At 44.6% G+C, this 26,301-nt stretch overlaps 1 protein-coding gene across 1 annotated transcript in view; it reads left to right on the top strand.

Annotated features, from left to right (window-relative positions):
* Positions 1–26,301, top strand: part of LOC148526824 (chloride channel protein C-like) — a 307,419-nt gene that overhangs the window by 87,079 nt on the left and 194,039 nt on the right. The window contains exon 4 of the mRNA XM_088469768.1: positions 22,143–22,272. Within this exon, the coding sequence (XP_088325894.1) occupies positions 22,143–22,272 (130 nt within the window). The remainder of the gene's footprint in view (positions 1–22,142; positions 22,273–26,301) is intronic.

Below are 26,301 nucleotides of genomic sequence, written 5' to 3'. Positions count from 1 at the left end.
TAAACGCTGCGGCTTGGCTAGCCGATGGCAGCACGGAGGTGTAGGTGGGGCTTGGAAGCCTAGAAGAAGCTGGAGAGCTGGGAACAACACAGAAGCTATTGGTGTGGCAAATGTGTCGAAGATGTGGCAAGAGCCAATGGTAGGAGAGTAACTAGTCGATGCTGCGGCTTGGAGAGCCGATGGCAGCACGGTGGTGTAGACGCGGTTTGGAAGCTGCAGAAGAAGCTGGAGAGCCACTTCGGGAAGGTCAAAGTCTGCACCACAAGGAGGAACAGAATGCTGACCATGCAGCCAAGCCGATGGAACTCACAGATATGCTATATACTCACAGATATGTGAGACGGCAAAAGTCCAGTGTGTACAAATAAGAGGAAGCACCAATCACGCTGCATTGCGGATGACACGTAACTTCCTGAGGCGCCGATCGCCTAATGACAGTAGAAACTGGAGTAACCCCATCCTGACTGGGTAAACTGCTCGAAGGAGACAAGTCGTGACCGCTACTTGTAACAGATACGTTGTAAGCGGTTTTAACGTCGCTAAGTATGATTGTAGAAGTTTATATAAATAACTTAAGAAGTGTGATACAATTATGTTACTATGTATCAAGTTAAAAGGAATGGTTATGAACAAAATTTTAAATGATTTGTTGTTATATTTTATAAAATTTTGCAGCTAGAGAACGATCGCTTTTCTTGCAATAGAGTATCTGATAATGTGGCGAAAAATACATCCACTTGTGAATTAATGTGGTTTATGGCCCTGATTCAGACCCACTCGCAAGTGGGCGTACGCACGTTCGGCATACGTTAAAAAATATTTAAATTCAAGCACTTGCTCGTATTTTCGTACGCAGCTAAAAATCCGCCCCAAACTCAGGCGACCCCTCCTCTGACTAACGATTACCTGCTCGTTTTTTCTGCCTACCTCCCTCAATCGTATCATGCCAATCAATGTATCAATTAGCTTAATTGTTTTTTTTTTTTCAACACAATGCAATAAACTTTAATCTTGTCCGTGTTTGTATTTGCTCGCAGAATACGTACGGCTGAAACCTTCGGTTTTATTGTTCAAAAGACATGTTAGCCCCAATTAAACAATTGTTCTATTTGTTTGTCTCCCCACAATTTTTCTGTGGTTCATTTCTTTATTTAAATTAGCTTACGCATGTCACTGCATCAAGCCTATCATAACTCTCAAAAGATTTGTGGCCCTGTCGAACACATGACTCATGCACTAACCAATAGAATTTGTCCTGTTAATTTCCCAAATACATTAGCCAATCAAATTTTTTTGTGGTGCTTTATTAAAAATATTTTGTCAAAAAAACACCATTGCCATCATGAGATCCGCCGCATTCACCAGGCGCGAACTGCTGGTGCTGACGGAGGTGATGGACAGGAGGATCACCAGTCAGCCTCCACCCATCTCCAATAGGCGCAAGCGTTCCGCATATGCGGAGGTATGTCGACGCCTGCGCTCCTTCGGCTCACGCCGACATATTGGCCAGCTGGAGCGCAGGTGGTCGGACCTGCACCGGCGGACGCCCCGTTTGCTGGCATGCTTTCGCATGCAGATTGCGGAAAGTAAGTGTTCTGGACTGTGGTTTTCAAGTTTATCTTGTGGGCCCTAACTGCGTGTGCATGTTTTCATGTCTGTCCTATTGAGTCATTGTAGTCATATCTGCATGTGCATGTTTTCATGTCTGTCCTATTCAGTCATTGTAGTCATATCTGCATGTGCATGTTTTCATGTCTGTCCTATTCAGTCATTGTAGTCATATCTGCATGTGCATGTTTTCATGTCTGTCCTATTGAGTAATTGTAGTCATATCTGCATGTGCATGTTTTCATGTCTGTCCTATTCAGTCATTGTAGTCATATCTGCATGTGCATGTTTTCATGTCTGTCCTATTGAGTAATTGTAGTCATATCTGCATGTGCATGTTTTCATGTCTGTCCTATTCAGTCTATGTAGTCATATCTGCATGTGCATGTTTTCATGTCTGTCCTATTCAGTCATTGTAGTCATATCTGCATGTGCATGTTTTCATGTCTGTCCTATTCAGTCATTGTAGTCATATCTGCATGTGCATGTTTTCATGTCTGTCCTATTCAGTCATTGTAGTCATATCTGCATGTGCATGTTTTCATGTCTGTCCTATTGCTTTTTTTTTTTTTTTTTTTTTGAGTTTCCTGTTGAAACTAACCACAATATTTTTGTAATTTTTTAGGGGCACAGCAAACACTACGGCGGCATCGCCACACAAGACGCCGGTCCCGGCCCCTCTCTCCAACCCCCAATTACTCTATTACCCCCTCCTCCCCAGACCCTGTGGCCGAAGTTTCCGGCCTACTTCCCCTCCAGCCCAATTCCCCCTCTCCTCCATCCGTCCCTCCTCCAAATACCCCCTCCCAGGATCCTGAAAACACCTTGCCCCTCGGGTTGGGGAATGTAGCCACCTCCGAGGTGGTCCAGGGAGTGGCTTCTGGCTCTGTCGTTTTGGAGAACGGTATGTTTTTAAAGTTTATTTTGGACACCACAAACTGTTTGTATGTAATCATGTGTCGTTCCCATTTTTGTAGACTTTTTGTCGCCTTAGGGTATTTTTGGGGGTTGTCTTTACCTGTTCCTGCTGATGTCACCATACACATATCACACCTGTGTGCCTTTTTTTAGGGCCCTTGTATTTTTGCCCTTAGACATTTTGGGGTGCTGGGTTTTATCCGTGTAATGTTTTTTTGGCCCACAAGCTTGTAAGTTTTGGTTTGCTTGTTTTGTGTTTTTTTACAATGTTGCTTCATTATCGATTTATTAATCCCCAAACTTTTGTCACCCACAGAGGAACAGAGGCGTTGGGAAGAGATCGCTAATTGTGTGGGCCGTATGCGGGAGCAGGTCACCGGGCTGATGCAGGCCCTTGACCATCTGTTGGTCCTCCTTAGGAATTAGTTTTTTTTTTATTTTTTTACAAATTGTCTCATGCGTTTGGAGTAAATCCAAGATTCTTTACACTGACATAAGTAGACTCTTCAAGCAAGGTTTGCCACAGAATCTCACTACAGATTGTGTGTTGTATTTTGAATGCAAACAGGCACAAGAAACACCTCCCAGTACCAATGTCATTTTCCTTTTTTGTGGTGGTCAACATGATAGTTTACACCATTTTTCAGGTTCCTATTTGGTGGCCAAACTGCTTCGGACAATCTTACGAAGGCAACTGATTGTACACGATTCCTTGTTGTGTTGGTTAGTACCCCGAAAACATATTAAATTTTAGCTCCACTTGCTTCATTACTGGGTTACCCCTTAGGTAAAATTAACGTTTGGGAGTTTGTTTACACTTGCTTCTAAGGTGCCCAAAAAGGAAACAAATTACACTCTCCAAATATTTATTCACAACAGAAATCAAAATACAAAGTGGTCACTCACAAACAAAACACACAGTGATAATCAGAAATACACCACATACCAAAAACAATAACAAACACACAACAAATCAAGAACTGGTTGACGAAGGTCCATGCCCACATGATTTCAAAAATATGGCGTTGCAATATTGGTGTCAGAATATATTCCCGAAGTTTCAACAGAAAGGTTTTTGAAGGGTAGCAGGAAGTAGTCATCGTGGGAGTGCCAAAGATTATGCAAACAAACGAAGATGGTGCAAGAATTAATATAAAAAAAGATGAACGTTAAAAAACCGTAACACATTGGGTATACACACTGTTGTTTGATCAATAATTACCTAAAATATCGGGCCACCACATCATCGCGTATGGCCCCCCCACATACTGACCTCCGACCAACCTCGGGGGGGCCATCCTCAGGTAAGGCATCCTCTGGCTGCATTGGAACACCACTCCTTATGGCGATGTTGTGAAAGGACCACAATTTTCGAAACCATATCCGGCAAATACATGAGCTCGCCACCAGAGCGGTGGAGGCATCTGAATCGGCCTTTTAAAAGGCCGATACAGCGCTCCACCACTTGCCTGGTGGCTGTAAGTGCGGTATTAAACTCACTTTGTGGACCTGGTGTGGGAGCCAAATAAGGAGTGAGCAGCCAGGGCATGCAAGGGTATCCACTGTCTCCTGTGAAAAAGAATAGACAACATCAGGATCACTGTGTATCAAGCTTAACATTGTTATGTACTAAAGGTCTCCACTTACCCAAAAGCCACGCATCACCAGCTTGTAGGTTGGTTAATTTGTGCCATATCCCTGATTGCCGGATGACGAAGGAGTCGTGCACTTCCTGGTAATTTTGCATTCAGGGACAGGATCTGGAGGGAGGCATCACATACCACCATTACATTCAGGGAGTGATAGTGTTTCCTGTTTCGAAATATGGCCTCCAGCCGTGCTGGAGGCTGAAGTGGTATATGAGTACCATCCACAACCCCTATGATGTGTGGGAAGCCAGCTATTTGGTAAAAATTGGCCTTGGCCACACTAAGGGCACCCATATCCAAAGGCATTTGAATAAAATGATGGAGGTGCTTGAAAAGTGCCTCCATCACTGCCCTCAGGATCCGGGAGAAGGAGGATTGTGAGATGCCCGCCACTATTCCCACCGTTGTTTGAAACGATCCTGAGGCACAGAAATGTAACACCGCCATAAATTGCGTAAGTGGTGGTATTGCTGTAGGACTGTCAATTTGCCGCTCAAGATCACTCTCTATTAATGAGAGAGTGTCTATGATGATTTTGGGAGGAAGACGGTAGCGTCTTAAAACCTCATCATTGGGCATTCCAAAAAGGGTGACACGTGTTCGAAATATCTGGGGCCTTGCACGCCTACGATGCCTACGCCTGGGACGAGATTGAGGTTGGTCGGCTTCCGGGAGCATGGCCAGAACAATCCGCCCAAGATCAACCTGAAATGGCACCACAAACCCACCACAAAAGAAAATTAAAAACAACTTAGCTTGATGATACCATCCATTGCTGCTTACATGCCGGGGTATTGTCATGATACATCCAAACTGAAATTAATCACAAAAATAATTTGACAAATTTCACTCTGTGCATTTTTGTTTCTAAATTTTGTGCTAGACAAAACTTAAAATATGCGAAACACACATTTGGCAAAAGAGCAAAACGACATTGCACACAGTACATCAAAATGGGTTGAAATGTTTGCCAAAAAAGCGAAAGGGCAACCACAAAAATTTTTACAGGATTAATAAGCATTTAAAAATGCGCTAATTAGTTCGCAAATACAAGTCACAATAGTAAGTAGTAAAAATGCGCTAATTAGTTTGCAAATACAAGTCACAATAGTAAGTAGTAAAAATGTGCTAATTAGTTCGCAAATACAAGTCACAATAGTAAGTAGTAAAAATGTGCTAATTAGTTCGCAAATACAAGTCACAATAGTAAGTAGTAAAAATGTGCTAATTAGTTCGCAAATACAAGTCACAATAGTAAGTAGTAAAAATGTGCTAATTAGTTCGCAAATACAAGTCACAATAGTAAGTAGTAAAAATGTGCTAATTAGTTCGCAAATACAAGTCACAATAGTAAGTAGTAAAAATGTGCTAATTAGTTCGCAAATACAAGTCAAAATAGTAAGTAGTAAAAATGCGCTACTTAGTTCGCAAATACAAGTCACTATACAAACTGAGAAAAATGCGCTAATTAGTTCACAACTACAAGATAAAAAATGGACTTACCAAGAGCAAATATATAAGAGTCCAAATCAAAAGGTCTTTGGGTCCGAAATTAATAAAAAGCTAAAATATATGAAATTATGGAACCAAAAATTAAAAACAATAAGAAACACAATGAGACAACAATTGAACAAAAGTTAGACTTCACAAAACTTACCAAATCAAGAAACGAGGCCAAAAAAAAAAAACCAAAAAAGAGAACGGAAAATAAAAACGCAAATCTAGCAAACAAAATAAACTCCAAACGCCAACTCCTTTATCCGCAAACAAGAAACTCCAGCCAAGGTAACCTCCAACAATCCAAAAACGCCACCTCGACTCGAGACACACCAAGCCATAAATAGTGTTTCGTTTCCCGCACAAATTAAGGAGGGATCATAGGAACGCACAATCAATGATGCGGCCGCAAAATAAGGACGCATGTATAAATACGTCACGAAAACACATTAAAATTCTGGTGTATTTCTTGTTTGGACCACAGACATGGCGACAGACCAGGGAAACAATGCCCAAGAGTCAGGCGGTAAGTCTTTCATGCATTTTGTATCAATGATTAATTTGAAACATAAGATTGGGCAAGTTGTGAATTTGTGAAATCTGAATATTTACACAAATAGGTGAGGAGGATGACATGGAAGAGGCTGCTGGGCCAAGTATTCCGGCCAAAGCTGCCAAAAAAAAAAGGCAGCCACATTTCACAAGAAAGGAGATGGAGGTTTTGATACAGAAGTGTGTGGACATCCTGCCACAGGCAGACAGGAATATGAGTCTAAGCCAGAAGGGGAGAATGTGGGAAGAGGTAGCCGTTGCTGTCAATAGGGTGGGTGATTATGTCCGTCTAGCCCGGGATGTCAAACGGCGGTAAGTAAACACTTGCCCCCCCTAAAAACAAACACCATTTTAAACAAAAGGATAATGGCTTCCATTTTTTCCCACAGATGGGGCGACTTCAAATATCGCCTAAAGCAAAAACTCGCGGACAGGGCTAGGCATGCAAGGGGGACAGGTGGGGGTCCCACCCCTGTGTCATTGGAGTTGACGGATTTAGAAGAGCTGGCACAGGGGTGTGTGCAGCCTGTGGAGGTGTTTGGCGTGTCCAACATGGATACGGACATGCCAGACTTTGCAGCTCCTCATGTTGTCCCAGGTAAATCTTTTGATGTCACCAACTCTGAAATGTTATTGTGCCAATATGTAGATTCTAATGTGAGTCTTTTCTCTTTTTTCCTAACAGAGACACAGGCGGATGAGTCTGCTCCAGAGGGGAGCCTTGGCCACCCAATTTCTGCTGGCTCGGCAGGGGTGGAACCAGTACATCCGGCTGAGGACCCTGCAGAAGCCAGTCCAGGGCAATCCCCCTCGCAGGCAGTGTCCCTCCTCACAGAACTCAATTTCAAATCGGATTTCCATACGGAGATTCTGCAGAGGATGGACGCCAGTCTGCTACGGGTGGCTGAGGCCCTGGAGCAAAATGCTGCGGCCAACGTGACCATTGGTCAGGCCCTGGCGGAAAATACCAGGGCCAACATCCGCATCGCCAATGCCCTGGAGCAGCTCGTTCGCCGGCACATGGTGGAGCCAACCTCCCTTCCTGCCGGAACATCAGGATCCTCCACCTCTAGCACAACATCAGCCAATCCTCCAAATGTGCCTAGCCCTGTGCCTAGTGCAGAGGCCACAACATCTGCCTCTGGACAGGCCAGCCCGATGACATCCCGGACCCGGTCTGGCACCCTCCCTCCCCCATCCAAACGGGTGAAAAAACGGTGACAGCAATGGCGACTTTTCCCACAATCCTTCTGTGCTTGGCTCATATTCCTTTCTGGTCAAAACTTCCCTCTCCTTTCTTGTGAAATGTTTTTAATTTTTTGTTGTATGTTTATGTTCACAGTTATGTTGGGCCAATTTGTTGGATTTTGGGACAGATCTTTGCCAAAAAAAGATGTCCCCAAATTTTTTAATAATTTAATTTATGTTTGACCAATAAATTGACACCAAAAATCTGACATTGGATTGTGAAATTATTGTACAAATGGGTTACATTTAATCCTGGCCCAAAAGGCAAAAAGTTGCCAAAAAAAAAATATATATTTTTTTAAAAAAAGGGCTCTTTAAGGAACGTTTAAAAATTCATATAACGAGGCAAATTCAAGAGGCAAAAATAAAATGGTGAGAAAATTAAAACATGATGACAGTATTGTTACAATAGGCCCTAACCACCAAATTGAGGCCAAAATAAACCCCCACAAATGTACGCAAATTGATTATGTCATCCTGACATTAGCAGCTCTGATTTCCACCTGCGTACGGTTTTGTGCTATCCCAAAAAACTGATTTCAAAACACATACCAAGCCGGTTTTCAATCCAACACTAATTGCTTTTCAGCCCTCCCGCGATTAATTGCAACAACATCGTGGAGTCCCGGGACGGAGGAGAAGGCCATCGCCAATGTGGTCGAGTAATCCAGACCCTAAGCTGTGCGAGCATTTTGAAGGGAAAGAGGATCAAGTCGGTCCGAACACATTTTACGCTCGCATCTGCTAATGTATGTACGCCCCAAAAACGCCTCGCCACGCCTGCATTTTTCCATCTCCACCCCTGTCAACACCCAAAAACGCCCTGTTCTGTCAATCACATTTGACATGTCACTTCCTGTACGCTATTTGACGAACGAGACCAAAAAAGCTCGCAATCTGCCGTACGCACATGCGCAGTGTTACACCGACGCATGCGCGGTTAGTCAACATCGGAACGCATCGAGCGTACTGCTGTTTGTGAGTGGCTCTGAATGAGGGCCTATATCCGCTGATATCTGTTAGTACCTATTAGAAAATAGTTGGTGATACTGTATGTGTAATATGATCTTATGAATAAACTTTAAATGAAAGGATTGTATCTCATATATGTTCTCTTATTAATGTATTTATAACTGTGTAGTCTTATTTTTTATGAATATATGTATTATATGTAATTTCTGTAATTGAATTAAAGACCCGGCTGGTATAAAAGAGAGTAGGGTGAATGGTTATCTTTGGGCTAAGTCTTCTGTTTTAATCTTTTATGTATGTGAGAAAGAATTATCGTAAAGTTGTTTTACATATTTATCTCACGTGTGCACTCTCCTTGTTGATTATACTCTCAGAACTATTATCCTTGTGGCGAAAGGAGTTCGGATGGAGCTTCAGTAGATCTAAACTCAACATTTATGGAATGTGATTTAGGACTGTTAGTGCTAGTGGTGAACATTATATTGTTGCCTATATATATATATATATATATATATATATATATATATATATAATATGAGATATGGTAAGAACTTACCCTTGTTATCTCTATTTCTACGAAGTCCATAGGGTTCCACAGGATACCTTGGGGTATAGGCGATGGCGGCAGACATCCAGGCACCACAGAGTTAAATTTTCAGCCTCCCAGGATGCACTGGGGTCCCTCTCCTATACCCCGCCCCCGAGCCTCCGGCCACTCAGTTTCGTAACAAGCCATAGGCCGGAGCAGGAGCAAAAAAGAGAGAGAGGACAGTCTGGAACACACAAGAATCACATTCTCACCAGAAGGAGACGGAGAAACCGGTGACCAGATCAAAGCCCATCTGCAGTACAGGTGCGACAGGGCGGGAGTCCTGTGGAACCCTATGGACTTCGTAGAAATAGAGATAACAAGGGTAAGTTCTTACCATATCTCATATTTTCTACTTCAGGGTCCATAGGGTATCCACAGGATACCTTGGGGATGTCCCAAAGCAGTATCCTTTAAGGGTGGGGACGCTCCTGTGCTGTAAGGAGAATCCGCCGCCGAAAGGAAGCATCGTGAGAGGCGAAGGTATCAAAAGCATAATACCTTACCAAAAATATGGACAGATGACCACGTGGCTGCCAATCACCGCTGAAGCGCCACGTCGAGCTGTCCACGAAGGACCCACAGACCTAGTGGAAGAGCTTTAATAGAGGATGGAACAGGAAGACCTGTGAATCCATCCTGCCAAAGTTAGCGTAGTGGCAGGCCAACCCTTTTTATGGAAACCAGAAAGGACAAAACCGAGAGTCTGATTTCCTAAATGGACTGGTACGGTCAACTTAAATTCTTAGCGCCCGTACCACAGCCAAATAGGCCTCACCAGCAGACAGGACTGGGGAAGTAAAGGCAAGCACTGCCCTGTTCCTAGGAAATATGAGAAAAAGGGAGGTCTACATGACAGAGCCTCCCATTCTGAGATTCTACTGGCCAAATTAAAAGCCAGAAGGAATACAGTCCTAGTCGTAAGCCATTTGAAATCCACTGAGCCCAGTGGATCAAATGGCGGTCCTCAGAGAGCCCTAAGGACCACAGCCAAATCCCAAGGAGCCACAGGTGGAACAAAGGGATGCTGAATATAACGTACACCCTGCACAAAGGTGCGGACATCAGGAAGAGTAGCAATCCTACACTGAAACCATACTAACAGGGCAGAAACCTGCACCTTGAGGTAAGCAAGGCGAAGACCGTTATCTAAGGCCACCTGTAGGAAAGCCAACCTCTGGATATCCGGAATACCCGAGGAGCCTAGCCTCTAGGGCGACACCTGAAAGAAAGTATACCATACCTAATGGTAAATTCTTGCAGATAAAGACTTCCGAGCTCTTAGCATGGACACAGCCCCTGCTAACTATAGAGCTGGAAAAAACTCCTAGACCTTAAGAGGGCAGTCTCCACCACAGACAACCCAGGTCTGGGTATCAGCCAGGATCCTGAGACAACAGGTCCGGGCATAGAGGCAACAGCTTCGGAGTGTTAACTGAGAGGCTCCGAAGATCTGAGTAATAGTGCCATCTGGCCTACGCTGGAGCTATCAGCAGGAGCGTGCCTCCTTCTTGCTATTACTGGAGGAAGAAGGGATAACGGAGGGACGAGGTACACAACTTGGAAGGTCCACTGGACCTACCTACGTCTATCAGAAGAGTCTCATCTCTGAAAGGCTCCACTTGTTCACCAGAAGATTGAACACCTCCTGATAAAGAGGACATTTCCCTGAATGCACGTCTTGACGGCTGAGAAAGCCTGCTTTCCATCTGAGGATTCCTGAATGAACACTGCCGATAATGGCAGGGATATAGCCTTCCACCCAAGCCAGAATTCGGGACACCACTGTTAGTGTCGCCTGACTTCGGGAACCTCCTAGGTGGTTTACATAAGCCATCATGATGGCGTTGTCAGACTGTACCTGCACGGTATTTCCGTGGAGGACCTGTCCTGCATGCTGGAGAACCCTGAATACTGCTCAGAGTTCTCAGATGTTTATGGGAAGCGCAAAAACTACTGGTGTCCACCTGCCCTGGAACAAGTGTGGACCCGTCATGCTTCCCAGCCACGGATACTGGCGTCCGTCGTCAGAAGGACCCTGTCCGCAATCCCAAAGGGGGTGCCCCTTGTTTTTAGGTGAGCTTTCTGCAGCCACCAGGCCAGAGAGAGACAAACCTCCGGGGAAAGCCTATTGACTTTATCCTATGGGGCAACCCATCCCATCCGGAGAGGATCAAGTTCTTTAGAGTGAAGCTGGGTACTCTCCACCATGTCGAACAGCGACATCCTGGAACCCAGGAACCACATTGCCAAGTGAATAGACACTCGGCGACTCTGCAGGCAACTGCGTACCTTTGCCTGTAATGCAGAGATCTTTTCCTCAATCTCAAAGATCCTCAGATGTTGGGATATGGAGCATCCTCTGTGAAGAATCAGAGAGGACCATTTCCAGTTTATCAGTCAGCCCTAACGTAGCAACACAGATATTGTCCGTTGCATATGGCACTGAAGTATCTCTGGAGACCGTGGTAACAACAGGAGGTCACTCGGATAGGGTAACAAGCGGACCCCCTGCATCCGCAGGTGGGCTGCCATAACTACCATGACCCTGGTAAACCGTGAGGCGCGGAGGCCAGACCAAGGGGCAATGCCAGAAACTGGAAATGCTTATCGACCACTGCAAACCTGAGGAAAACACTGGTGTGCTAAGAAAAGAGGGATATTCAGGTAGTCACCCTGAATATATCCAACGACACCACAAAATTCCCAGGCTCCATTGAATGATGGAATGCAGGGTCCCTCTCCTGAACCGAGGAACCCTTAAGAATTTGTTGAAGGATTCGAGGTTGAGAATGTCCTGGTAAGACCCATTGGGTGTCTGTACCAGAAAGAGGATGGAGTAATACCTCGTTCCCCTTTGGGGCAACGGAATAGGTACTATAACTCCTGCCTGGAGCATAGAGTGTAACACCCTCAAAAATTACAGGGCCTTGTCCTGAATTGACAGAAGACCTGTAACGAAAAACCTTCTGGGAGGCTTTTACCGGGAGGAAAGGACATACCTTCAAGAAAATACTTCTCTTACCCCAGTGTCCGTGGTGGTCAGACACCAGCACTGGGCAAACTGGAGAAGCCGGCCTCCAACTCTGGGGGCTCCCGAGAGGAGGCCCGTCCCGTGAGGCTGAAGGCTTATAGTCCAACTTGGGAATAGGACGTCTTGTACTCCAAGCCTGTTCTTATGGTTGAGCAGATTTCCTGGCTACTGACTGTCTTGGAAAGCTGTATTTTAGACTTACCCTGGCCTCACAGGGCCGAAAAGACAAAGTCCCAGACCCTGATGGGACTGTAGCCGATGGCAGACACGCAGACGTAGCTGCTGCCTGCAGGGCCACAATTGCGTCCAGACGAGGGCCAAACAGGACTTGTCCCGTAAAAGGCAAAGCATTCCAAATGGAATCTGCGTCCGCTTTCCAAGAGCGCAACCACAGGGAGCGGCAAGCCGCTACTGCTGCCGAGGAGATTCTGGAAAGGAGTAGGCTATATGTAAGACCGTCTCATTATGAACGTGGCAAAGTCTCTGAGAATTTGCCACTATCCACCTGCTCTGCTGGAGAGTCAGTGTGCAGAGATCCAGTTACCTACTCAGTGTTCCATGGCTCTGGCCCCCCAGCACACGGCCATAGCCGGCCTGGAAGCCCCTCCAGCAAGGGAATATTGGATTTTAGATATATTTGCACCTTGCAATCTGGAACCTCCTTCACAGAGGACCTGGAGGGCATGGGCAACGTAGCACTCCTCACTAGGCGTGTAACATGAGAATCTACCCGTAAAGGTAACTCCCATTCGGAAATCCGCAAAAGGGGTATGCAAAAGGTCAACCGTTTTTGAGGCTGGAACCGCTTACCCGGATTTTCCACGCCTCCTCTAAATGATCCACCTGACCAAATAGAGGAATTACAGTGGCAACACCCTTATCCTTAAAGAAGACATATTTGGATTTAGCCACGGGGGATATGTAATAACCAAAGCCGCACGGACTGCCCGTAGAAGGCCAGGTATATAGACTTTAGACCCAGACTACGCCTCCTTTGCACTAAGGGGCTCGTGTCTGAAAAAGTCAATAATGTCACCGTCATCAGACGTCATGTCTTTACCTGTCTGAGACCCGAAAGGCCGTTTAGAAGGCCGAAATGGTGACTCCCCCTGTAAAACGTCCATCAGGTGCTATACCATTTGGACAATAAATTCACCCACACAGGCTCCTGCAAGACCTGGGGGGGCGAAAAACAGGATACACTGGGGTACCATCAACTGTCCAGGGACCCCTGCATGTGATGAGACCACCACAGGCTGTGATAACCCCTTGGGGAAACGCAGGGGGCGTTGCCCACAAAGGCTGTAAGCATTTTAGCCAGCCGAGGGCGGTCCCCTTTTTTGTGCAGGCACAGTGACAGAAATGGGGCGTGATATATAATACAACATGCCCTCCATAAACCCTCAGCGTCTACATATCCCTCCGCTAACTGCACATGATATCAGTACATTATAGCTGGAAGAGGATATCCTCGTTCACTTTCCGACATGAGGAGTGTGAAGGGAGCGTATGTGACCTCCCACACAGAAAAACCACGTTTACTGTGAGGTAATAAACACCCTGCGACACCGCACCGCAAGGGCTGTAGCAGAAGAACAGGGATAGGAAAAGGCTGACAGTCAGAAATGAAAGTACAGGCAAACAGCGCTAGCATTTAAGTCACATACAATGCACAGATAACATCCTGCATTACAGGCACTGCGATCAACTACACAGACCAGAGCCTGGTAGGAAACAGTGCTGCATACACTGACCTTAATTGAAGGAGAGGTATGCGGGGGACCCGGACCGCAATGGCATCTGTATCAGCTTCCAGCAGCGTTTGCCATCCCCAGCACATGTAGTGAGAAAATGGCCACCGAGGAGCAGAGAGAAGGCAGGGCCCGGGGGAGGAGCGCTGACACAGCCCGCTCAGACCGCTGTGGAATGGCACTGTGCAGCGGGGGAGACGCCGGCTGTGAGACAGGGAAGGCGTTCTCCCCTGGCATGCTATCAACCCCTGGGACGCTGCGCTGTACCACACATGCTGCGGCCCGCTATCCCTGGTGGTCTAGTGGAAGGCGCAGGATCAGTACCTGGCCCCACGCGCAGCCGGTCCCCAGGGAGCCCCCTGCCTGGGGACCAAACAGGACTGTGTTACCGGCGGGTGCCCACCGCGGGACCCCGCCGCTTACCTTGTTCCCCGTGCATCCGGCCACAGTCCAGGTAGCCGGGGATCACCGCTAGCTGTGACCCCAGCTACCTACCAGCATCCCCGGATCGGTACCGGCGTTCTGGTACCGGCGGGGTGTAGGAGTGACAGCATGGACATCAATACTGACTGTCCTATGCTGGAGCACTCTAGTTGTGCAGCCACAGCTGCGAAGAAATATTCAGGGGCCTTAAAAAGACCCCCCTCTGTACGGTGCGACTGGTCCGGCCAGGCACCTACGAAAACTGAGTGGCCTGAGGCTCGGGGGCGGGGTATAGGAGAGGGACCCCAGTGCATCCTGGGAGGCTGAAAATTTAACTCTGTGGTGCCTGGATGTCTGCCGCCATCGCCTATACCCCAAGGTATCCTGTGGATACCCTATGGACCCTGAAGTAGAAATACATATATATATATATATATATATATACATATATATGAAGAAAACAAACACTTGGCGCTTAAAAAAGTGTATACAATGTACATATATATCTATATATATAAAGAAGCAGAAAAAAAAAGTCCAACTCAGTCCAAGAGAATTAAATTCCAACAGTTATTCGTAAAAGTGCATAGGAAAATCCATATGAAGGATCCATTACCCCTGAGATAGTCCAGGAGATGGAACACAACCCCATCCACACAAAACACATTGGGTATTTCTAGATGATCACACTCAGATAAGCCATTTTTCTCATTATTTGATATACGGGCATTTTGTGTGTGTATATACATATATATCTATCTATATATATATACTTGTGTTCTTATATAGAAACCAACTTGCACTATATGTTTGTTTTTATCTTCCGTATGTTTTTGGAGTTTCATTAAAATTTATGAAAAACCATAGGGTGGATGAATTTGTGTGAACCTGGGGGAAAACGTTGAGATAAGCCTATTTACTTTTTTATTTGGTACAGGTCCACTTATTAGTTGTAGTCAGTTCACATTGGTGGCATGTGCACTTTATTTCACTAGGAGGCGCCTTTGTCATTTACTTTATTTTATATATATATATATATATATATATATATATATACAGTCACACTTCTCTGTATTCACAGAAAAAAACAGCACTCCAAGTTACACCAAAAAAATCACTTTGTATTAAGTACTGAGCAGCATGAAAATAGAGGCGGTCACATGGCAAATAAAATGCTGATATGCATAATAAAATAGCAGCATATACTTAACAGACTCCAATCTGATAATAAATCGACAGCAGAAATCCAGCATAAAAAACGGCAGCTGCAGTATCGTCATGCATCTTAACAGCCGAGAAATAAGGACCTCATTCAGAGTCAGTCGTTGCGGCCGCTCGGTTGTAAGGTAAAAGGGGCCGGGTATGCAAATGAAGCACTCGCAAGTTGCGTCGTTAAGATGGGATCGTTAGCTGGACGAGCGAGGGAGGATGCGGCCGTAAGACTAAAAATACGCCCCCTTCTCGTTCGCATTACACGTCATCTCCGGGCATATAAGGATTAATCGAGACCATCGGAGCTGGTCGTAGAGCTTAAGGTTGACCGTACCATCTCTTAAGCACTATGATCAACTCAGTGTAAAAACCTCCCATGTCACATGTGCCATGACACCACTTAGTTAATTATGCACTCCCATAATACGCCGTTTTGCATAGTCAGGCACGCCTGCGTTCGGATCTCCACTCCCCCGTTCACAAGCACCTTCCCCTGTTACCACCCACAAACGCCTCATCCTGTCACTCAAACTAACGACCTGGCTGTGTTCAAGGAGAGAGCAATTTCTGATCGTAAAAGCTAGTTTGCGCACGCGCATTGCGAATTTTACGCATGCACAGTTTAGCGAACATCGGTGGCGTACGACCGTGTGGCCGCAGCGACCGACTCTGAATGAGGTCCTAAGTGTGCTTGAGTCGATTTGGAGCCAGTATACCACAGCCCGACAGCTGTTTCGGTGTTTGCTTACACCTTCATCACGGGGCACAGAATGACTATACTGCAGTGAAAACAACATTTAACAGTGCACAATAATGAGTTCACCTGTGTACGAATCCACATGGCCACTCACCTGATACATATCCGTCCCACTGTATAGAGTAGAAATCAGACATCCGTTCAATCGGCAAACCATGGTGCCAGAAGTGACATCAGCGGTTCAGCAGCCCTAGACCCGGAACTCATATTAGCGTTCCAACAAGCGGCATAGTCATGTCAACCTCTAAATGAGGTAACTATAGTAACGGAGACGCTCATCTGGCGTCTTAATGGCAGACAGAACAGGTGATTACACGTAACCTAGTGGACTCCTCAAAAGGTGAATCATAAAAACACCAAAAACATCCCTAAAACATAACAAATACACTTGAATGAAACAAACATGTCATAAATTAGAGTGAAAGTTATAGTTCATCTAAAGAAAACAGGCTAATTTCAGCTCCTCATTTAAAGTAGGATAAACCAGAACGACTTCTGAATCAGGAGAACAGGTTCAGGAATTGAATGCAGGAACAGCAGAACAAGGTGAGACTGGCTAAGGCTAATTGGGTGTCATGGAATTAAGCTAATTGGGTGTCATGGAATTAAGATCATCAATCCATCTTGCTTCACGTTGCAAGAGTAACTTTTCTCTATTCCCCCCTCTTTTTTTATTTGGTACAGGTCCACTGATTAGTTGTAGTCAGTTCACATTAGTGGCATGTGCACTTTATTTCACTAGGAGGCGCCTTTATCATTTTATTATATATATATATATATATATATTTCGAACCCGGTCCCTGTTAAAAGAATGGACACTATATATATATACACACAGTATATATATATTCAGACATCCAACCATGCCATTTTGTTAACTGCAGGCATCTTACCTGCTCTGTCCAGAGCCAAATAGGAGGAGACTGGTGGGCAGTGTCTGAGTCACTGACACTCAGAGGCTGATGGGAGCAGCCTAGGAGGAGCTGCACTCGGCTTCTGATCACTGCTTGTGCCCCAATGCGGCGCCCAGAAGGCAGCCAGATGAGAGGGAGACAATGTTCTCCGTCTCACCCAAAATAAAGTAACTAGAATAATCGTTATAGCGCGGCCATGGATGGACGCAGGGGGGGTTTCTATGTACTCAGAAACTTCCCTGCGTGCGCTAGTGAGTTGATCTAGGACACACACCCATCTCTATTCTAATTCTCTCCACACACATTAAATTTTCCCCCATCTTGTAGTGCAACAGGGTTGTGCCAAGGTGCAGATTTAATCCTCTTTTTTCTTTACTCCTGTCTTTAAATTAGGTCATTTGTATTCAACATGTACTGTATTCGTAAGGCCTCATTAACACTGATAGTAAAAACCAGGTAAATTAATGGATCTGTACACATAGAGAATAAAGGGTCTATGTACTAAGCCTTGGGGAGAGATAAAATGGATGGAGATAACGTACCAACCAATCAGCTCCTCTCATTTTTCAAACACATCCTGTAATGTGACAGTTAGGAGCTGATAGGCTTAGTATATAGACCCCTCAGTTCTGACTGGTGTTACCTTTGCTTTAATTTCAGCTTTGCCTGCAATGATCAGCAGTGTTAACGCTCAGTACAATATAATGGAGATCAATATGGGAACACACTATAATAGACATAAAGTTAGTAATTCAAATATGGCGCTGAAAGAGTTGTATTAACAATATGCAAATACAGAAATTAAATACAAACACCATATAAAATAAAAAATAAAACAAGTTTCTAGAGAATCTACTAGTGTGGAAATATTTTGCAGGTGAGGTGGGTGATATCACCCCTTATGCCAATGCCATCACTTGACTGTAATAACATAGAGAGCCTTTGTCAAATCCTTGTTCTCTACAGGAAAATTTTTACAAAAGGCACTACTTTTTGTTTTTCCCTTGTAGATGATGATTTCTCCATTATGAGCTTACAAAATCTAGAGACGCATACAGTAATACATTACTACATGTAAAAATAATGGTACTTTGCTTTTGTCATGCCGATAGTTAAATATGTGCTGATTTTTTAATTACATAGAACTTGACTTTGCACTTTGGTCCATAAGAATAATGGGCTTAATTTTTTTTATTACTGTATAATGTACGATCATTTCAAAACTATTAGAAGTTGATCAATCGCTGCAGTGATATTATAGCAGTGGGGGTAAACCTTCAAGAAAAGTATTTTTTTGGTAGTGGAATATGCTTAAGTAATCGACTTACTAAAAAAAGACAGCATTGAAATGTTATACAGGTTGAGTCTCCCATATCTGAAATGCTTAGGACCAAGAGCATTTCGGAATTTTGAGGTTTTCGGAATACCTGGGGGAGGGATGCTCCAGCAGGTGCTGTGGGGTCACTGTGGGAGTCCGGCAGGTGTCACGGGAGGCATTGCGTGTGCTGTGGGGGGGCTCTGGCAGGTGTTTTGTGGGTGGGGGGGCGAGTGCTGCAGGTGTCACGGGAAGCTCGACGTGTGCTTGGCGGCGGGTGTCACCAATATTAGGGAAAAACAAAAGTGGCGAGTGTCGCCAATATTAGGGAAAAAAAAAAGTAAGGCATATATATCCCTTTTTAGGAAAAATTCAATGATAACATTATGGGCATTTGTATCTAGCTGCCTTTATTCCCTTTATTCCACATGTCAGGAGTATAGCTGCAAATGTGCAGCTTAATAGAGAAACACTTCTTACTACAGAAAGATACTGTGTATATGCCGGAACATTTGTTTTATTTCAGCTAATATAAGTGCAATACAAACAGCTGCAATATTGAAGGCATTTATGGGCATCTGTATCCAACTGCCTTTATCCCACATGTCCGGAGTATAGCTGCAAATGTGCTGCTTAATGGGGAAATATTCATCACGTCAGAAAAGTATTTATATGCCTTATATTTTATTTTTTTAGCAGCATTGGTGGATACTTAAATAAGAAGATATAAATCCCATTTCATTTTATTGAAAACCTGTTAAAGCAGGAATACTCTGTGAACAATCCACTAATATTTAATCAGAGTATCTGTGTCAGGATATTACCAATTTCATAAAATGAATGTAGCACACATGCAATGATTTCAGTTGAGATTTATATATGATATAAACCTATTGTGTTCTCAAATCCTTCAGGAATTTCTTTTTTAGTATATGTTTATCGCTAAACAGCGCATCAGATCCGAGTGTGAGATCTAATACTAAGGGGTAAATTTACTAAGAATCGTGTTGGCCTGAATGTGGCTGTATGGGAGTGTTGAGTCATTTTTTTCGAACACAGGAATTTTCTATTTCCGTATCTTTAGAGTTAATCACGGGCGAAATCATGCCGGAAATGGCAGGGATAGGGGTCTCCTGGCTGAACAGTCTGGTAATGATGCGTTGCGGCGATGCCCGTCCGGGTAAGCGGACGAGCACCGCCGATGCACGATAGCGGGCTGCGTGTGCCTGGGGAAGTGTTGTAGCGGTAGAGGTTTGTGACACCAAGGACCGCACTCCTCCGGTAAGGAGACTTACTTCCCTGTTGCCTCGACAGGGCCTCGATCCTCCCCTTGCCAGCTGCAACTTGATTGGAGTCCTCTCGTCTGCAGCTGGTGCTTCCGGGTCACGTGAGCTTCCGGTGGCTGGTGGATGATGGACGCTGCGGTGGGGGGTAGTGCGCGCACTATCAGATGGCTCCTGGTCACTCTCCATGGAATGTGATGGTGGTGTGAAAGGGTTGAATAGGCTGCAACGCGTTTCGACCCTCTTGGGGTCTTCTTCTAGGCAAGATAGTATGGAAAAAATCTGTATGGAGAAACTTTATGTAGTGGGTTGAATACCCTCCTTCTTTCTGATAGGTTGTTGAGCATGTCATCAGATTGGTGGATGCTCGTGATGTGCATTGACTGGTTAAAGAGCTTGTCAATCAGAAGCACAGGTGGATATAATGAATTGTGCATATACCAGAAAACATGTTAGGAAGGTGCTCATAACATGGTGGCACAAATGTAAAGCTATATAATACACTAGCTTACCTTGAATTAAACTGTTAGTTAAACTGAAATCCGAGAGTGTGTCATTGGTTAGTACTGAAATAAAATAAAAAAAAAATGAATAAAATAATGTAAAGAATGAAGACCTGAAAAATTGAGACATGATTGAGTATTGTAACTGTATAGTGGTAAGACTATAAGGGGGGCGTTTTGTTGTCCAAATAGAAGTTTCAACTAGACCCCCTCCTGATAAGCGTGTCTAGCAGAAACATACACAGATCAGTGTGATCTGTGTATGTTTCTGCTTTGTTATTGTGAATGAAATGCTTAAATGTTTGAAAAAAAAATTATGTGGGGTTCCCACCCAAAAGCATAACCAGCCCCGGGCTCCTGAACCAGTCCTGGTTCTTAAAATCAGGGAAAAAACATGTAGGGTTCCCCCATATTTTAGGAACCAGCACTGGGCTGCTGAGCCAGTCCTGGTTTTAAAAATAAGTGGAAAAAATTGCGTAGGGTTCCCCCTATTTTTAAAACCAGCACCGGGCTCAAATCTGGCCGGGGTGTAATGGCACAGCCAGGGGACCCTTTCACCGGGTGACCCCGGCCAAAGCATTATCACCCCAAGCCAGTCAGAAGAATCACATTCTTCTTTATAACGTTTCATACTTTGCTGGCTTTAACCCCTTAGGGGAATATTTTTATTTTGTATATTTGCATGAATAAATAAATAGATATTGTCATTTTTGTAAAATGTATTATTGTTATAAAAAGTGCGACACCGTAAGAAATAAGAAATTTTAAATATGCTAAATAAAATTCGATTTTTTGATGCTGCTGTTATAGAAACATGAGTGCACTTTCCTTTGTCCTCTCCTCTTCTTTATCAATGCTTCTTTGTAAGGTATCCATAGTACAGCAACATTTCAGCAAATGACTCCACATATGTACAAAGATGAAACTATAGAGACATATTCATCTGTGTTTTACTTACATTTTTGAAGAAATGGATGCATTTAGCAATTTTCTACCGTCTGCACATGCGTCTTAATCAGAAAACATGGTCTGCATATGCGTAATACAATGTGTCAGAAGTCACATGTAGCTCCGCCTGCGTCGCATCTCAAGTGGTCCAACAAAGCCAAAACATTGAGTAAGCATTTCTGGGTGGCAACTGGGCATCGATAATTAGGATGCGCATAATTTCTATGTCTCATCAGTGTGTCATGGGTATGAAGCCCCACTTCCGTACAGTTTGAGAAATGCAAATGCAGTTGATAATCTTGTTTCAGATTGTTATTTTGCACCCACGAGCTGGTGCAAGTCCAGATATTCATAATGACAGCTGCAGATTGGATGCAAAAACAGTAGGTGGTGCAACTTGGGTGCATGAAAATTAGCAGATAGGCATATAGACGGACAGATAGCTTAATTATCATAGTCTGTAGTCTGCCACAGCCGGATGACACTGTCTGACTTGAATCAACCGCTTTATGTCCAATAAGCTACAGGACAGAAAATTTAGCTGTAATGGTCCTCTAGAAGGACAGGGCTGGCAGCTGGTAACATGGATCACTTACAGTACTTTGGTTTCAGGGTCACCTTTCAGCAATCACAATTCCATTGTATCCATAAGAGCTCTGCCTGCTGCCCTTTCCAGTACATTAAACACTTTTACAGTTATACGTAAACTCGCCAATATACTCTAAATCCAGGATACCAATTTAATGGAAAATGTACTGTTTTTTTTTTCTTATAGTAAGTTACATTAAAACATGCAAATGAAAAAAGACATTTGTATTCAAAATCTCGAGTCACCTTAAAAAACTCTTATAATATATTAATGTCTATACCTCGGTTGCGAAAAATAATTCAGTGCACTGAATTATTATGTTTCCATCTATAAATAGAACATGGTGAGATATTATTAACAATACATTTCTATCCCCATAGGTCAGATTGGGATCGCTGGCTGATGATGGCCCTTATTGGAGTCGTGGTTGGCACAGTGGGATTTTTTATGCACCAAATAATCGATTATCTCTTTGAAATGAAGTGGGAGCTTGTGGAAAAGTATATCAAAGTACGTAGTTCAGTACTAAGCATATTATGTTACCCTTACCTCAAAAGAAAGGTACAATGTTTACTTGCAAATTGTGGGCCTGATTCAGAGCCGGACGCTCTGACCAGAGCGCTCGCTCTGAATCAGTGCCCTCCTCCCTAAAAATGGAGCGGCCTCCTGGCCGCTCGTATAGCTGTGGGTGACCACCCACAGCTATAGCGAGCGGCCATGATGATGGTCGCGATGGTCTTTGATCATCGCGACCATCGGGCTTGCGACGAGACCCTGCGGTAGGGTCTCGCTGCCGCAAGCCCAGGAGTGATTTTGGCTCTATCAGAGCCAAAATCACTCCCACTGACATCATTACTGATGTCAGTGGGGCGGACTCAGACGGTAGGCAGCCACGCCCCCGGCACGCCCACCAAAGGGTGCGTGCTGTCAGTCACCATCGACAGCACGCCCCCTTTGGTGCGAGACCCTCGTCGCTCGCCGGGTCTCACGCATGTGCACGACGGAGCTCCCTCCGTCGTGCGCATGCGCATTCGGCAAACATCGACCCGCTTGCGAACGTCCTTTGCTCGCGAGCGGGTCTGAATGACCCCCTGTATTCATAACTAATGCTGGGCATAATAACAAGCTGTATAAGTAGTTACCCCTGCAACCTTCCTCTATGTCTATTTGAAATCATCTTATGGTGCGTACACCTGGTACGAGCAGTCAGCGATAACGATATCGCTGACTGGTCATCCTGCACCTTCCCGGAGTGCTGAATGATCGATATCGATCATCCAGCACACCACTAACCCACCAACGATGGCCAACAACCCGCAATCAATGATCGTGGGTCCCTATAGTACCCTGGTCGATATCGATCAGGTTGGCCTGCATGCATGGGCGATGGACAATATCGCTATCGTCCATACGTGCCCGCGCATCGCAGGTCATTGGTGGGTTGGAGGCACCGAAAAATGCACGATATCGTTCATATCGTGCATTTTAATCGTCCCGTGTGTACACACCATTACCATTAATGTGGAATTGCACTTGGTCTTGACCTTGGACTTCAAATGTTGACTTTTACAAATCAGAAATGGCTTGGATTGATTTACCAATATAAAATATGCCAATGCAAATACAATCACAAATGAACATATACAAATAACTTACTTTAAATTGTATCTGTATACATACTAAATAGATGCTTGTAGCTCATGCATGTGACAATAATTATGTAATGATAGCCATTAAAATGTTCATTGACTGAATACACAGGACGATAGAAGCTCTGATCATGAATTCAGTCCATGCTACAGGATTACATAATATCGGACAAAGCAACGATTGTCTCCTGACAAAGATTCTTCTCTGTTTGGGTTATATTCAGTTCCTTCTATATTTGATCATTAGAGTGAAATTATTGAGCTACATGTTGTTATGTTCTAAGGGCCTGATTCATCATGGATCACAATTGCAACCGCGTACGCAGATTGGGCGATTGTTGTGTACTGTGCACACACCAAACTGCGTGTGCGCAGCGATTGCACTGTGATTACGGATGCACTGTGGAATCCATCGCAGAATGAGTGACAGGCCGTGAGTGTTTGGGGGTGGTGACGGGGGAGTGGTTGCAGAAACGCAGGCTAGCCTGTCCATATGAAAGCCATTGCATGGGTGTGCATGAATTAGTCACTGCGATTGCCTACACAACTTGAGTATTCACTGCGTGCGACGAGACTTGCAAATTCTGAGACAGGAAAACAGAAGGAAAAATACATCTGCACACTTTTCATATTTTTAGTTGTAAGAAAACCCCATAATTGATGTATTGGATTTATATTCAAATTGGGTGTGCTGCCATGTGACAAATGTTAACAGTTACTAGAGGAAAAAGAGAGAAAAGCTTTGTCCCGATGTGTGGCGCACATAAGATTAGTTATTAACATAAAAGCGGTAAATCTTTATTAGGTATACATTAAAAAGGTTGGTGCAAATAAAAAATTGAAATGTGATATAAAGTGAAATTTTTTTTATAAATATTTATAAAGGTTTTAAGTTTTTAAATAAAATCAGAATAAGTGAAACCTCGCCGTGTGCCTCAATTTGTTGAATTATTACATTTGTTGTTTCTAATATGCAATTAGATCAAGATGTCATGTGTTAATAATATTAGTAAGTAGAGCAAAAGGGAAGAACTCAGAAAATGGTCTTTAAACATGCAATATACATGAATTGTAGGAGAACTTAAACGTACCAATATAAAAATCTAACTGAATGGGGGGGGGGGCACCCCTCTACTCAGCAGTATCACCCGTATTGATACTGTATCTAATATGTGGTCTCTTAGATATTGTTATAATTCACCGTATCTGGTCTTAAGTTCACCCTTTATATATTAAAAAAAACTTGCATCTGGTCTATCTCACATTGCATTATTGTATTAATAATGCACTAATCCGTAATGCAAACCAAAGAGTATTAATAGTCCACCATTAGATTAATGTATCTTCACCTTATGACAGTGAATACTGATTATAATCAATGGTGCTATTTATCAGTAGGGTATCAATTACATAGTGTCTTATCCACAAAATTTTTAAGGGGACAAGATCTAATATACATAGCTCACTGATGGATTAATGCACATTGTGAGATATCGATTGTTTGATGTCTTATTCAGTAATCGGTTGAGGGAGCAGAGGGCCTGATTCAGACCCGGTTGCAAGTGCTGAGCGCTCGCAACCGGGTCGATGGTGGCCCAGAGCACATGCGCACGACGGAGCTGGCTCCATCGTGCGCATGCGCGAGACCCGGATAGCGACGGGCACTCAGTCGCTCTGGGTCTCGGACCAAAGGGGGCGTGCTGTTGATGTTGAGTGACAGCACGCCCCCTTTGGTGGGCGGGCTGGGGGAGTGGCTGCCCAGACGGAGGCGTTCCCATGAGAACGCCTGCCGTCTGGGGCCGGCCCCACTGACTTCACAAGTGAGTGCAGTGGGAGAGCTTTCGGCTCTGTTAGAGCCGAAAGCTCTCTGGGACTTGCGGCAACGAGACCCTACCACAAGGGTCTCGTCGCAAGCCCGATGGTCACGATGGTCTTGACCATCGCGACCATCTTCCTGGCCGCTCGCTATAGCTGTGGGTGCCATGCCTTTCTCATCCCCCCCGACCCCCCCTTAGCCCACACACATACACACACACTGACACAGGCAGATACATACACACAGACACACACTGACACACTCATACACATAAACACAGACACATACACTAACACAGACACACACCGCAGCGCAGCCAGAGCTTGCCTAAAAACATGAATGCAGAAAAATAAATACAGCAGTCTGGCACCATCCCCGCCCGCCCGCTCCATTCCCCCCATGCACCTCCAGTCACGGCATGCAGCTACGGGACTCGACAGCGCTGGAATACAGTGTCACCCGGCGGCAGGCTCGCTCATCCTCTCACATGCCGGTCACGACAGTGCAGCTCCGGGACTCGACACAGTGGAATACAGTGTCACCCCGCCACAGGCGTACTCGGCCCAACATGCCGGTCATGACAGTGCCTATCAGAGCTGACTGGGAGGGGCTCTCACGCTGAGCTCCCCCTACAGCCAGCCCAGGCAGTACAACAGGGACTCTTGAAAAAAAAAAAGTAAAATTGTTCAGCTGCTCGGGCCAGCGGTGAATGGAGCGATGGGCAGGGAGGGTTTCTAGGTACTCGGAAACCCCCCCACCGTGCGCGTGTGTGTTTACTAATGATGATACAGAAATGCTCTGTGTTGTAGCCAGTATAGCCTTTGCTACACTAGTGACACTACACATTTAGAAACTGCAACAATGTTGCTAATCACGGATTGTGAGGAAGATGAGCTCTCTACATAACCGCGCCCTGTCACAAAGCAGGTCAGTCTGTATAGTTTCCAATTATAGCATATTACAACAGTTTACACGGCGAGCGTGCTCTATGTTTGAAATTAATCAATATGTTGTAAACTGTTGTAATATGCTATAATTGGAAACTATACAGACTGACCTGCTTTGTGACAGGGC

Source organism: Taudactylus pleione, unplaced genomic scaffold, assembly GCF_031769625.1.
Source record: "Taudactylus pleione unplaced genomic scaffold, aTauple2 ptg000093l, whole genome shotgun sequence".
Classification (NCBI taxonomy): Eukaryota; Metazoa; Chordata; class Amphibia; order Anura; family Myobatrachidae; genus Taudactylus; species Taudactylus pleione.
This window is presented reverse-complemented; position numbering and strand designations above follow the sequence as displayed.